We start from the raw sequence: 15,734 nt of genomic DNA on the forward strand, positions 1-15,734 counted from the left end.
TCTCCTATTTTACTTCTATCTACCAGCATTCCTATTTCTCTCATTTTACTTCTAAACTTCTGTTTCTCTTATCTCCGCGGCTTCCCGGCGCCTGCCCTGCAGCGGGTTCCCGGCTCTGCGCGGCTCGGCTTCGCGCGCTCCGCGGTCTCCACGGCCTTCGCGCCCGCACCACGGCCTTCGCTCTAGCCCCACGTTCCCTATCTATCCGCGCCCCGTGCGCTCTCCCCACTTGTGCCCCGCACGCTCTCTCTGCGTGCGGCGGCTTCCGCGAGTCACACAGCCCAGGTCACGTTTCCGCCACTGGCATTCAGTCCAAGTTCCCCGGGCTAACCTGGCGAATTCCAACCTGGTGGCCCACGTCTCTGCCTCTGGTTCCAGATTTTCGCCTTTTGCTCCCCGGGCTGACTTGAAGAATTCCAAGATAGCTTACGTCTCCGCCTCGGCCTGCCCCCGCGGCTTCATCCTCCCTAACATTTTTCTCTACCCGGTATGTTTCCTAACTTTTCTTCCAACAATATTCCCCTCTCACTTCTCCTGGCTTCTCCCCACAGTCCGTATCCACGTCTAAGTTTCTTCTAGGTTTCACTTTCACTTTCAACCTGCAGTCCGTATCTAAGTTTCTTCTTGCTTTCACTTTAAATCCTAACTTCTTTCCCACAGTCCGTATCCGAGTCTATGCCTAGGCTTTCAATAGCTTCTTCCAGCACCCTTTCCGTCCGGCTTTTCCCTAGGCTCTTTGCTAGTCTCTCTCTCTCCGGTATTTTCCCACTTCTTCCCGTTTCTTCCCTCCTAGGTTTCCTATCCGAGTCACAGCACCATTATGTCACTCCCCGTCTTTGTGGAGGAACGACACTAAACCCTGCCTAGGCTTCATATCCGAGTCACGGCACCATTATGTCGCTCCCCCTCTTCGTGGAGGAGCGACACTAAACCCTGCCTAGGTTTCCTATCCGAGTCACGGCACCATTATGTCGCTCCCCGTCTTCATGGAGGAATGACACTAAACCCTGCATAGGCTTCATATCCGAGTCACGGCACCATTATGTCGCTCCCCCTCTTCGTGGAGGAACGACACAGGACCCTGCGCTGTTCTTTGGTCTGCTCGGCCCTCCCCGGGTTTGCTGCTGGTTCTTCCCGGGTTGGCTACCGTCCCTTCCACCTGCGTGGAAGGGCGGTTCCCCCTGCCACTTTCCCCACTTCCGCGGGGGAGCGGCACACTGCCGGCCGGCTCTCTCGGGGGCTGCACAGGTGTTCCTTCAGATAGATGTTCCCTTTAGATGTTCCTGGTGCATGTTGTCTCTCTCCTCCTTTATAGTCCTCTTCCACCAATCCCAACTCTGCTACCCACACGCCGAGTACGCTGCTCTCCTCCAATCAGGAGCAGGTCCTACAGTTTATTGGTTGAACTGGAGGCAGCTGTGTAGAAGCTGTTACTCCCTTCTCAGCGCCATATTGTGGGAGAGCAGATGCATAGAATAAGTCTTAATTCCAGTAACAGTCTAGTCCGAGTTGCTCCCCACAATCATCACGTTTTACATTCCATTTTCTATTCCATTTAATATAAATGTGACATAATATTTATTCTTTTATTTTTGTCTGATTTATTTCACTCACTAATTTTTAAACTTTATTTAATAAATATAAATTTCCAAAGTACAACTTTTGAATTATAGCGGCTTTTCCCACATAACCTCCCTCCTACCTGCAACTATCCCATCTCCCACTCCCTCTTCCATCCCATTCTTTATCACTATTCATTTTAAATTATCTTTATATACGGAAGATCAACTTAGTATATACTAAGAAAATATTTCAACAGACTGTACCCACAAAAACACACAAAGTATAGAGTACTGTTTTAGTAGTAGTTTTACCATTAATTTGCATTGTACAACACATTTAGGACAGAGGTCCTACATGAGGAGCCAGGTGCGCAATGACTCCCGTTGTTGATTTAACAATTGACACTCTTATTTATGACATTAGTAATCACGTGAGGCTCTTGTCATGAGCTGCTAAGGCTATGGAAGCCTCTTGAGTTCACAAACTCCGATCTTATTTAGACAAGGCCATAGTCAAAGTGGAAGTTCTCTCCTCCTATCCCAGCCTTCTTTGCTGACAAATTCTTCCTGCTGGGATCTCACTCACAGAGATCTTAAATTTAGGTCATTTTTTTTTTTGCCAGAGTGTCTTGGCTTTCCATGCCTGCAAAATACTCATGGGCTTTTCAGCCAGATCCGAATGACTTAAGGGCTGATTTTGAGGCCAGAGTGCTGTATAGGACATCAGCCATTCTATGAGTCTGCTGCATATCCTGCTTCCCATGTAGGATCATTCTCTCCTTTTTAATTCTATCAATTATTATTTGCAGACACTGTTCTTATTTATGTAATCCTTTTGACACCTAATCCTATCCTTTTGATCAATTATGAACTTAAGCTGATCACTTTAACAAGTAAGGTGGCATAGGTACATGCCACCTTTATAGGATTGAATTGGAATCCCCTGGCACGTTTCTAACTCTACCATTTGGGGCAAGTCTGATTGAGCATGTGCCGAACTGTACATCTCTTCCCTTTCTTATTACCACTCTTATATTTTAACAGGGATCACTTTTCAGTTAAAGTTAAATGACTAAGAGTAATTGTGTGTTAATTAAAGAGTTCAATCAATGGTATTAACTAGAACAAAAAAATACTAAAAGGAATAAAATAGCAAGTTGTCCCTCAACAGTCAGGAGAAAGGCTGATCAAGTCATTGTTTCTCATAGTGTCCATTTCACTTCAACAGGTTTCCTTTTATGTGCTGAGCTAGTTGTCACTGATCTGGGAGAACATGTGATATTTGTCCCTTTGGGACTGGCTTATTTCACTCAGCATGATGTTTTCCAGATTCCTCCATTTTTTTCAAATGACTGGATTTCTCTTTTTTTTTTTACTGCTATATAGTATTTTATGGATACATATCCCATAATATCTTTATCCAGTCTTCTGTTGACAGGCATTTAGCTTGATTCCAGGTCTTAGCAATTGTGAATTGAGCTGCAATAAACACTGAGGTGCAGACGGCTCTTTTATTTGCCAATTTAATTTCCTTTGGGTAAATTCCAAGGAGTAGGATGGCTGGGTTGTATGGTAGGGTTATATTCAGGTTTCTGAGCAATCTCCAAACTGACTTCCATTCACTATACTTATTTTACGATCTATCCATGTTCTTGTGTAGACCAGTGGTTTATTGCTTTGTCTTCCTTAGAATTATTCAGTTCGATTAATATTCTATATATTTTTAAACCATTCATCTGTTGAAAGCTATTTCTAAATTTTAGTTGTTACAAACAGAGCCACTATGAACTTTCAGGAACAAAGTCTATTTGTGAATATTGTTTTCTCCCTTTTGTTTCAAATCTTGGAGTAGAATGTCTGAATAATATGATACATGTCTGCTTAACATCTAATGAAATGGCCAAACTCTTTTGCAAAGCTAATGTACTTGAACCATTATCTGCAGCCTCACAGGGTACACAATAGCAGGAATCTATAGCATTCACTTTCATATATTATTTTTTAAAATGAAAGCATATTTTATTGATACATGAAAAGAAAGACATATCAGTGCCACAGAATAGAAAAAGATATATACCTGTATATATATTTACATATAAATGTAATATTTGATAATGGAGACAGCTCATATTAATGTTGCAGATAAATATTCAGTAATGATGTTGAATTAAGTAAATACTGGGGCCGGCGCTGTGGCGTAGTGGGTTAACGCCCTGGCCTGAAGTGCTGGCATCCCATATGTGTGCCAGTTCGAGACCTGGCTGCTCCACTTCCAATCCAGCTGCCTGCTGTGGCCTGGGATAGCAGTAGAAGATGGCCCAAGCCCTTGGGACCCTGCACGCGCATGGGAGACCTGGAAGATGCTCCTGGCTCCTGGCTTCAGATCAGCACATTTGCGGCCATTGCAGCCAATTGGGGAGTGAACCAGCGGATGGAAGATCTTTCTCTCTCTCTGCCTCTCCTTCTCTCTCTGTGTAACTCTGACTTTCAAATAAATAAATAAATCTTAAAAAAAGAAATAAGTAAATACTAATATCTGAAGATAAGCCACAACATAACCTAAATCAAATTGCATTTCAGGTGTACCAACTACTTATACATAAAAAATAAATTCTACCTCAGAAGACATTATAAGAAAATATATACTAGTCATAGAGTTATCAAGGTCTTCTATGATTCTAACAAAATCCAGAGAACATATGTAAAAAAAGATTAATGAATTCATTCTCTCTATCTTACATTTTGATTTACTCAGATCCCTATTTTATCTCCCAAGTTGTTCTATAAGTTCCTGTTCAGAAATTATGGATTCTGTTCCTGAAAAACTCTATAGTGCTTATAAATATTGTTACATTAAAGTAGTTTTAAAATAAATTAGTTTTGTTCTTGTGTTGACATGAATACTTAGTAGTTTGTAAGTGTATACTCTATTGTCTTCCCTATGAGTTTTCCCATGAAAATTCTGCATGTACTGTGACATATATATCTATAATATATTTAGTTTTGCTTCTCCTAAATAAAAATATATAAAGTATATATACATGGTGTTATAAACTTGGGTTCTGAGATCTTGGTTTTTAGTGACTTGAGATAACACTACTCTGAGATGCAACTTTATCTAAGTATACCCATGCTGCATTAGAAGTCTACTGGTCGAAATTTTCATTATTCCTGTTTCATGGGTGATATGGTTCTTCCTGGGTCCAGGTTAATTAAAGAGTTTATTTACAGCACTTGGTCTTTCCACATGCAAATACCAAGGATCCCAACCCATTGTGAGACAGAAATGTTAATTCCCTAGTCCCAAATGTATATCACTGCTTCAGATATTTCTGCAAGTCACTCATCTTTAGGTACCATTTACCATTTGAGCTTAGTCTTATCATTTTTATTGGTATTAGATGAAGTCTTTCCTTTATTTGAAGTAGTGCACTGTGTTACTCCTCTGTGCAAGGAATGAAAGGGAAACTTACTTTGCCAGCTCACTCTATTAGATTATATACAAGTTAGTATAGATTTTAACTTACAAATTGTAATAATTCCTGTAATATGAATAAAAAATTAGAGTTGAAGTACAAAGGTCAGAATTAGACATCAGGATCAAATGTACATTTGGTGTTTAGAATTGATAAGGAAATGATGCAATCCTCTGCTTTCTTGATGCTCCCCTCACTTCAGTATTTGAAATTCACATACTTTGACTGAAGTATATGAGCTACTGAAAATTTTATTCATTTGTATCTTTGTTCACTGACCTCTGGATGTTATTTTATTTATCAGTAACATGCCTTATAAGACAAAATATTGTGTATAAGATATCCTGACTTTCACTGAGTATGTTGATTAGCTTCCTTAGTATTAACTATAGACATTATTATTTTCAATTGTTTTTGTAGATCAAGATCAGAAGGTAACACTCAGACACACTCCAGTCAGTAAGTAAATTAAAAAATCTTTTTACTGTACATGTAAAAAATTAAGAATCCATTGGTAATTCATACTTTAAATTTTTTTAAGATTTGGGGTTTTTTATTTGAAGAGCAGAGTTCCAGAGAGAGAGAGAGAAAGAGAGAGAGGGAATCTGACATTTGCTGATTCATTCCTCAAATAGCCACAAAGATAGGGGCTGCATTAGGCTGAAGCCAAGAGCCAGGAGCTTCATCAAGGTCTCCCACGTGGCTGACAGGGGCCCATGCTGATTTCCCAGGTGCATTAGCGGGAAGCTTGATTAGAAGTTGAGTGGCTGGTATGTGAACTGGCACTCATACGGGATGCTGGTGTTGCAGGCAGTGGCTTGACCTGCTATGGTACAATGTTGACCCTCACAATTAATTTCTAAATATTTTCAGTTACCTCAAGTGGGTAAAGCACCCCAAACCAGACTATTAATATACATAATCTAACAAATTAGCTCTTTCATCATTAATAAATATTTAATGGAATTCTAATCTGAAGAAAAAATAGCTGACTCTAATAAGAGATAAATTATGTACAATTAGTAAAGAAAAAAATAAAGTGCCTAGAAGTTACTCAGCTTGGGTTATGCAATTTTAGTGCCTGGGTAAGCAAGCAAATAACTGAAATTTGATAGATAGTGACAGAAATCATGACTCTTGATGTGTAAATCACTCTAATAATTATGGATTGAAACTAACTGTTCTGTTCAAAAAAGAATGGTAAATTGCATTGTTCCCCCATTAATATTTCTTTATTAACATTTAAAAGTGGTGCATTTTTATGAAATGTGTTTCTATATTTAAACATATGTACTCAGTGTAATGTGAACAAAATACTGATTAATACAATCAACTTTCCATTTCCTTTCCATTTCCTTATAAATGATGCTTCCAAACTCATTATGTAATATATAATTGTGAACTACAGTCACTCCACTGCACTGTGGAATACTAAAAATTATGGCTTCCATACGGTAGTCTTGGTACCTAGTATCCAACACCCTTCTACATTCTTCCCAGTTTCCAATCATCAATACTGTGAGATCAACATACTTTTAAAAATTTCTATGTGAGAGTGAGAACATGTGGCCATATCTTTCTGTTTCTTGCTAATTTTTTTTATTTGACAGGTAGAGTTACAAACAGTGGGGGAGAGAGAGAGAGAGAAAGAGAAAGGTCTTCCTTCTGTTGATTCACTTCCCAAATGGCTGCCATGGCTGGCGCAGCACCGATCCAAAGCCAGGAGCCAGGTGCTTCTTCCTGGTCTCCCATGCGGGTGCAGGGTCCCAAGCACTTGGGCCATCCTCCACTGCCTTCCCGGGCCACAGCAGAGAGCTGAAATGGAAGAGGAGCAACCGGGACTAGAACCCAGAGCCCATATGGGATGCCAGCGCAGAGGATTAAACAACTGAGCCATGGCATCGGCCCTCTGTTTCTTGCTAATTTCACTTAACATAATTACCCCAAGTTCCATACAAGTTGTTACATTCTTTCCAGTCTCTAATCATCAATATTGTGAGATTAATTTATTTTTAAAAATTTATACGTATGAATGAGAGCATGTGGTCTTATCTTTCTGTGTCTTGCTAATTTCACTTCATATATTTACCCCTAGTTCCATTCAATTTGGTGAAAATGGCAGGAAATATTCTTTTTCAAAGATTGCTTATTATATTCTTGCAACTCTGATTTAGAGTAACAGCCTCATTTCAACATTGGTGGCACTCATAGGAAAGGAGAGATCAAACCCTTCCCTCAGCTAAAGAGAAGACATATTTTCATGGGATATCAGGGAGATGGTTATTTTTCCCAGAGAAGGAGTATGTGTTTCACAAGTGCCTCCTTGTGATTATTTTTGTAGTCTTAGTAAAGAGGAAGATTATATTTTCAAACATTTTATTACTACTTCTGAAAGAGACACTTCAAAGCAATTTTAGCCCTTCAATACAACTTTTGTAAAAAGTAGAGTTGGGAAATTTTCCATCAGCATGTATGTATTTTACTGATTCAATATCATGATTTTAAAAAGCATTTTCAAATGAGATGCGTATTTATATTTTTATTTTTAAAAATGTATTTAATGTCTACCAATTACATGTATTTCCCTTATACATATTCAAAAAGTGACACTTTCCATCCTACCCTCCCTCCTGCCCTTGCTCACACCAATCTTCCTCATCCCTCTCTTACTCCCATTCTTAGTTTTTACAAAGACCTATTTTCAATTAACTTTATACTCATAATATTAACCCTACGCTAAGTAAAGTGTTCCACAAATAGAAGAAAAAAACACTTTTCCTCAGCAGTTGAGAAAAGTTCTGTTAAAAATAATCAAATTGCTACATGTCAATTTCATTCCTACAGATTACCTTTTAGGTTCTCTACTAGTTATGATAGACCAGAGAACATGTCATATTTTTCTTTTGGGGGCTGATTCATTTTAATAGCTATAATGTTTTCCATTTGCATCAATTTTATTGCAAAAGAAGGATTTCATTTTTTATCATTGTGTAATATTCCATAGTGTATGTATACCATAATTTCTTTATCTAGCCTTCAATTGATGGACATCTTCATTGATTTTATTTATATATATATATATATATATTAGCTCTTGTGGATTGAGATGTAATAAACATGAGGACATAGATCACTCAGTCATATGATGATTTATTTTCATTTGGGTAAAATACCAGGAGTGGGAATCAGATGAATCACATCATTGGTCTATATTCAGATCTCTGAGATATCTCCATACTGTCTTCCACAGTGGCTGCACCAGTTTACATTCCCACTTACAGTGTATTAGAGTACTTTTTATCTCATAACCTTACCAGTAGTTGTTGATTTCTGTATGAGAGCTATTCTAACTGGGGTGAGATGAAACCTCACTATAGTTTTCATTTGTATTTCTTCTTGAAAAATACATGTTCAAGTCCTTTGTCCAATTATTTACTGGATGGTTTATTGTTGTTGAGTTTCTTGCATTCTTTATAGATTCTGAATATTAATCCTTTATTAGTTGCGCAGATTGCAAATATTTTCTGCTACTCTGTCAGTTCCACTTCACTTTGCTGAATGTTTCTTTTGCAGTGTAGAAGCTTCTCAGCTTGATATAATCCCATCTGTCAATGTTGACTTGGAATGCCTGTGCTTCCAGGATATTTCCCAAGTAGTCTATGCCTATGCTATTGTCTTGCAGAGTGTCCCCAGGGTTCTTTAGTAATCTGATGGTATCAGGTTGTAGATTTAGTTTGTTGAACCAATTTGAGTGGATTTTTGTGTAAGGTTTAAGGTAGGAATCTTGTTTCATATTTTTGCATGTGGAGATCCAATTTCCCCAGCACCATTTGTTGAAGAGACTGTCCTTGCTCCATGGATTGATTTTAGTTCCTTTCTCAAGAATATGTGGTTGCAGCTATATGGATTGATTTCTGGAGGCTCTATTCTGTTCCATTGGTCCACAAATCTATTTTTTGCCAGTACCAGGCAGTTTTGATTATAACTGGCCTACAATATGTCTTGAAATCTGGTAATTGCGATGCCTCGATTCATTTTTGTTGTGTAGGATTGCTTTTGCTATCCGGGGTCTCCTATGTTTTCATACAAATTTTTAGCATTTTTTTAGATCTGAGTAGAGTATCTTTCATATTTTTAAAGATTTATTTATTTATTTGAGAAGCAGAGTATAGAGAGGGAACAACAAAGAGAGAGGTCTTCCATTTGGTTGGTGCACTCCCCAAATGGCCACAATGGCTGGAGCCTGGCAGATCCAAAGCCAGAACCAAGGAGCTTTTTCCAGGTCTCACACTTGGGTGCAGTGTCCCAAGCATCTGGGCCATCATCTCCTACTTTCCCAGGGCATATACAGAGAGCTGAATCAAAAGATGAGCAGCTGGGACATGAATGGATGCCATTATGGGATGCTGGCACCACAGGTGGAGCCTTATCCTACTGCACCACAGTGCTGGCCCCTGTCATTGGTAGTTTTATTGCCATCACATTAAATATGTAAATTGCTTGGTAGTATGGACATTCTGATGATATTGATTCTTTCAATCCATGAACATGAAAGATTTTTTAATTAATTTTTAGTTTTTGCATCCTCTATTTCTTTTTATAATGTTTTATAATTTTCATCGTAGAGATCTTTGACATCCTTGCTTATATTTATGCCAAGGTATTTAATATTTACTGTAGCTATTGTGAATAGGATTGATCTTAGAAATTCCTTCTCTGCCATGGCATTTTCTGGATATTCAAAGACTATTGATTTTTCTGTGTTCATTTTATATCCTGTCACTTTACCAAACTCTTTAATGAGTTCCAGTAGTCTCTTAGTGGAGTCTTGTGGTGCCCTTATGTATAGCATCATGTTATCTGCAAATAGGGACTGCATGACTTCCTCCTTTCCAATTTGTATCCCTTTGATTTCTTTTTCTTCCTAATAGCCATGAACATCCAAAACTATATTTAATAGCAATAATGAGAGTGACATTGTTGTCTGGTTCTAGATCTTAGTGAGAATGTTTTCAACACTTCCCCATTCAGTAAGATGCTTGCTGTGGGTTTGTTGTAAATTGCCTTGATTATGTTGAAGAATGTTAACTTCTATACCCAGTTTGCCTAAGGTTTTCATCATGAAAAGATGTATTTCATCAAACCTTTTTCTGAATCTATTGGGATGATCATATGATTTTTGTTCTTTAGTTTGTTAATGCATGTATTTTCATCAGGTATATTTATACATTGTTCTCCTTCTATGTTGTACAATTTCTGGTTTTGGAATTGAGGTGATGCTGGTCTCAAAGAAGGAGTTTGGGAGTATGCCCTCCATTTCAATTGTTTTGAAATATTGAGAAAAATTGGAGTTATTTATTCCTTCCTTCCTTCCTTCCTTCCTTCCTTCCTTCCTTCCTTCCTTCCTTCCTTCCTTCCTTCCTTTCTTTCTTTCTCTCTCTCTCTTTTTCTTTCTTATTTGTTTCTCTCTCTCTTTCCCTCCCCTCCCCTCCCCCTTCCTTCCTTCCTTCCTTCCTTCCTTCCTTCCTTCCTTCCTTCCTTCCTTCCTTCCTTCCTTCTTTCTTTCTTTCTTTCTTTCTTTCTTTCTTTCTTTCTTTCTTTCTTTCTTTCTTTCTTTCTAATTTCTCTCTCTTTTTCTTTCTTATTTGTTTCTCTCTCTCTTTCTCTCCCCTCTCGTCCCCTCCCCTTCCTTCTTTCCTTCCTTCCTTCCTTTCTTCCTTCCTTTCTTCCTTTCTTCCTTTCTTCCTTTTTTCTGCACTTCTTATACAACTCTGCATACTGCTTTTGCAATATGGTATACAAGGGTGACACTGGAACTCATTCCCTGGCTATACAGTACCCCGTTCAAAGAGCTGCAGAAAGGGACTTCCCCAGGTCTGATACTGTGAGTTTCTGTTTTAGTTGCTTCTGGTGCTGAGCCCCAATTAGTAAAGAGGGGAACATCACTAGATCATGCACAAGGGCTGTGCCCTGCATTCCCACAGCCTCAGGATGATGAAGGGTCTGCTCTTTGCAGTGCAAGTTTCTGTGGCTCTGGGGGCTTCTGATGCCTGCTGGTCCCTTAGAGAGAATAGAGTTTAGTATCAGCTGTACTCTAGTGGCTCTGGGCTGGGGCTTTGTTAGGCAGAGGAAATGTGGTTTACTTTTTCAGAGACATGCAGTGTCAGCTTTCTGAGATTTAGAGTCCGTGAGGACTATGGAATTGTCTTGTATTTCTGGCTGCCAGACTGTGGCGGTAATGGGGTTGCAGAACTTTCTGCTTACCTCTTCTCAGTGAGGTGGAGTTCCCCAGACCAGGGAGCCAGAGTAGCTTTCTTTTCCCAATTGGCTTTCTTAGTCTCTGTGCTGTTTAGGGTTTCTGTTGCTTCCTGCTTGAATTTTCTACCAATCTTCTGGAAATGCAGTCCTTCTTTCCTTGTTCTGATTCTTCTTTCTCCCCCATTCTCTGTATCATATCTCTGAAATTATCTGTGTCTTGGTTTGTCTTTCATAAATCTTTTTGTTTGTTTAACTAGTATTCTGGTGATTTCACCTAACATTGAAAGTTCAAAGCCTTTTTTTGGGTCATTTATTTCTTATTTAATGGCTTCTGTGCCATTTTAACCTCTATAGAAACCTAAGCAGCCTTTTGTCAACTTTTCCTGTTCCTATACTTCTTTAATTTGCTCTGTTGTTTGGCATCATCTCTTTGAAGTGTTTTGTTTCTAAGACAACCCTAATTAGCAATGATTGTCTCATGAGCATTCTACATATCTTGCATTGCTAATGATGTCTCATTGTTTCTCTTCCAATTAAATAACAATTGGAGATCTAGTATTCGTGGAAAGCATGAATTGGTGTCCTGAATATATACTTGGGTACAGGATTATAGTTGCTGTTTCTCCATGTACTGTTTCTATCTATATCCCTGAACTAATTTAAATTCTCTATATTCTGATATTTCTCAGTGTTCCTATTCCACCTACACCTGTGCAACAGTTTCCTTGTTGCCTCACGCTATCTAGGGATAACAGAATTTATACCCCTATTACATTGGTGATGTGACATTTCATGTCTCAGGGTTTAGAGGACGAGGTCATATCCAGATTTCTAGGTCACAACTCCTGATAAACTGATGTGTTCAATTGTTTCATGTATCCTAGATTCATACCCCTTCAGTTCTTAATTCCTTTGTACAGTTTCAGCTTCTACTTTTTAAAACTATTGTATGAAATAACTTTTTTCTTTAGAATTTTAGTGGCTGTTTTTATTGGTTTTTTGCTGTTTTGCTTGGCTGGGAATACAAGAGGGAATTTCATCTGCTAGCCAATTTTTCTTTCTTATGTAGAAGTCAGTGAAGCTCTGAAGTCACAACCTGTAGTCATTTGATTCTTAATGGATAAAACATTAGGTTGGAACATGAAAACCAGAATCTGACATTCAAAAGCAAGCATGTATTCTGTACTGGGAAGTGGTAAGGAGAAAAACCAATCTTATCCTTGCTCTTCCTAGTTGGAAGTTTGGTATTTATCTGCTTTATGGACTTGGTATGTTGGTAAACAATAATTTCACTGATTTGCATACCCAAATTTAGCAATAATATATATTCAGTAATAGTCATTACTGTTAGCAAAGAGTTATTGCAGGTTATAAGATTGTAAAATATTCATTCTGTATGACCCTTTATTTGCTAATGTTGATTTGAAAGCATTATTTATATTCTCATTTAGATACAGATCAGAAAGCAGCAGCCAAGCAATTACTATCAAGTAAGTAATAAGAAGTATTTCATACAAGCAGTGTGTATTAAAAAACAAGGTAATCAATTAAGTTTTATTTGCACCCCCTTGGTAGAAATCTAAAATTAAAAACAATGTTACAGCCGGCGCTGTGGCTCACTAGGCTAATCCTCCGCCTTGCGGCGCCAGCACACCGGGTTCTAGTCCCGGTCGGTCGGGGCGCCGGATTCTGTCCCGGTTGCCCATCTTCCAGGCCAGCTCTCTGCTGTGGCCAGGGAGTGCAATGGAGGATGGCCCAAGTGCTTGGGCCCTGCACCCCATGGGAGACCAGGAGAAGCACCTGGCTCCTGGCTTCGGATCAACGCGGTGTGCTGGTCACACCGTGCTGGGCATGGTGGCCATTGGAGTGTGAACCAATGGCAAAGGAAGACCTTTCTCTCTGCATCTCTCTCTCACTGTCCACTCTGCCTGTCAAAAAAAAATGTTACAATTTGCCAATCTAATCACTAATGAGTCCTTTTTAAAAAGAAATATTTATATTTATTTCTTCAGTTTATTTAGTGGTGCATTGGTAGATTATAATTGGGAGCAATGGAATAAATAATTGGTGACATATTTAAGGTACTGATTGAAAAGCAAAATCTCTCTTTACTTTCTTCCTGTACCAGAATTGGGTGTTTTCTTCTTTATTTGGATTCTCTCCAAGTAAAAACACAAATTTTGCCCTCATGGACCACTGAGTGAATCAATGCATGTCCTGGTCAGTTAAGAAGAATTTTCTGAAGAAAAAGCATTATAAGGGTTTAGGAGTTATGAACTTCCCTAGCCTCTCATTATTACATAGTCGTGTTCATTAGGTCAAATTCTATTCAATGAAAACTGCCTATCTCTGTATAATAATCTAATTAAGTATATAATTTCCCAACCTCAACAGTAGTAGGTTATAGGTGTTTCTCCAGAAATGAAATATTTTGTAGGTTTCTATCCTGGATGTTTTACTTAAAGTCCTTATTTTTGTGTACAGGGGACAGGTGATATTCTTTCCTGGTTTACTACCATTCCAGATCATGTCCAAATCTAGGAGGCCACCTCTATGCAGCACACCAAGAGAAATGGGGAGAATCAATGTTTCACCCTCTGGTTCACTTCCCAAATGCCGACAACAGCCAGGGCTGGGCCAGTCTGAAGCCAGGAATCTGGAATTCAGTCAAAGTCTTCCAAATATGTCATGGTAGAGAACTATTTACTTGAAACATCATTTGCTGCCTCACAGAGTGTGCATGAGAGGGAAACTGGATCATAAGTGTTGGAGTTAGGACTTGAACAAGGCACCTGAAATGGGATGCAGATCCCAAGCAGTGTTTTAATTGAAGCCTACTTCAGGAAGATCACCTGTATCCACAGCCAGGCAACTGGAAGTGCCGTGTCCCAACTTAAATTAGTTTCTTCACATACATCTTGATAAGACTTTACATACGATATGATTGGTATCATTTTTCCTGTGGACTAGGGCCTCCAATGGAAGTATAATTTCCAATTAATATGGAGAGGTTTCGATAGTCATTAGGTTATAAAAGAAACAAATGCTGCCCCATCATAACTGTGAATATGTGTTAGGTAGCACTAATTACAAGATGATTTCCTTGAGAAATATTTTGGCCACTTCACAAGCATTTTCTATTTGGGTGGGGTAGACCTCTACCCATCCAGAGAACATCCCCAGAAACACTTGTAAGTATGAGACGTTCCCTGCAGCTCAGGGCATTTGGGTGAGATGAACCTGCCCATCTTCAGTAGAGTAGCAACCCTTATGTTGAGCTCCCTTTTAGCTGGGCTGGTAGATGGCTTGGCATTTTTCTGTGGATGATTTTTGGTACAGGTCATATAACCTTAGATGATCTGCTGCATAGCTTTTCTTTTGTAATTTGTGTACAATGATTCAATTTTGGACACATTGCAAAGGGACATCTTACCTATAATGAATATTTTCACTAATGTGCTATAGCATAGTTTAGCACAGCATTTCTAGAATCAAGGTAATTCCTTATGCATTGCATTTCAAACCTGAGGAATTTTGGTTGGAAGCAAAACCCTGTTACTGGCTCTTTCTCTGTCTTATTCAAGGTGTTATTTGATCCGTTCCTAAACTGATTAGTTTGCAGGAGAAAGGACCCTAGAAACAGCCTGATAGTCTCTACTTTTGTCTGCCCTCTTTGCAGATTGGTCAGAAAGTTGATTTCCCTTGATTATGTAGGACTTTTTGGATGAACTAGATAATGCATTTTTTTTTTGACAGGCAGAGTGGATAGTGAGAGAGAGAGACAGAGAGAAAGGTCTTCCTTTGCCATTGGTTCACACTCCAATGGCCGCCGCGGCCGGTGTGCTGCGGCTGGCGCACCGCACTGATCCAATGTATGAGCCAGGTACTTATCCTGGTCTCCCATGGGGTGCAGGGCCCGAGTACTTGGGCCATCCTCCACTGCACTCCCTGGCCACAGCAGAGAGCTGACCTGGAAGAGGGGCAATCGGGACAGAATCCGGCGCCCCGACCGGGACTAGAACCCAGTGTGCCGGCGCCGCAAGGCGGAAGATTAGCCTAGTGAGCTGCGGCACCGGCCAGATAATGCATTTTTGCTCCCATTAGAGGTTTATGAACAGGTTCTAAGTGTTGTAGAATTTCATGGTTATGTTTTATGTTCTTATTCCCTGAGTGACGAATTCTCTCCTTTTAAATTATCTCTGGTCATGTAAAACTGCAAAAACATGCCTTGAGATGACACTTTCACCAGTTTCTCTTATGCCAGAGGGAGAGCTTGAGTAAGGGCAATAATGTTTGTTTTTGTGTTGAATTCCATGGTAGTAGGACTCTGACCTCAAGGGCCTCCTTGAAAGTTACTGTCACATCTCTGGCATGACATTTACCATGATCCATGATTCTGCCAATCTCTATGGAGAGTTTCAGGCTTGCCTCAGTCAAG

General features: G+C 39.3%; 2 protein-coding genes across 8 annotated transcripts in view; both read left to right on the forward strand.

Moving 5' to 3' along the window:
• The window catches only part of LOC138843046 (disintegrin and metalloproteinase domain-containing protein 32-like), a 498,529-nt gene that overhangs the window by 176,377 nt on the left and 306,418 nt on the right, over positions 1–15,734 (forward strand). The window lies entirely within an intron of this gene.
• Positions 1–15,734, forward strand: part of LOC138848517 (disintegrin and metalloproteinase domain-containing protein 32-like) — a 48,354-nt gene that overhangs the window by 23,800 nt on the left and 8,820 nt on the right. For all 3 annotated transcript variants that reach the window (XM_070068583.1, XM_070068584.1, XM_070068585.1), the window contains 2 exons: positions 5,459–5,497; positions 12,748–12,786. In XM_070068583.1, coding sequence (XP_069924684.1) covers positions 5,459–5,497; positions 12,748–12,786 — 78 coding nt within the window. The remainder of the gene's footprint in view (positions 1–5,458; positions 5,498–12,747; positions 12,787–15,734) is intronic.

The sequence above is a fragment of the Oryctolagus cuniculus genome, chromosome 2 (assembly GCF_964237555.1).
Source record: "Oryctolagus cuniculus chromosome 2, mOryCun1.1, whole genome shotgun sequence".
Taxonomy (NCBI): Eukaryota; Metazoa; Chordata; class Mammalia; order Lagomorpha; family Leporidae; genus Oryctolagus; species Oryctolagus cuniculus.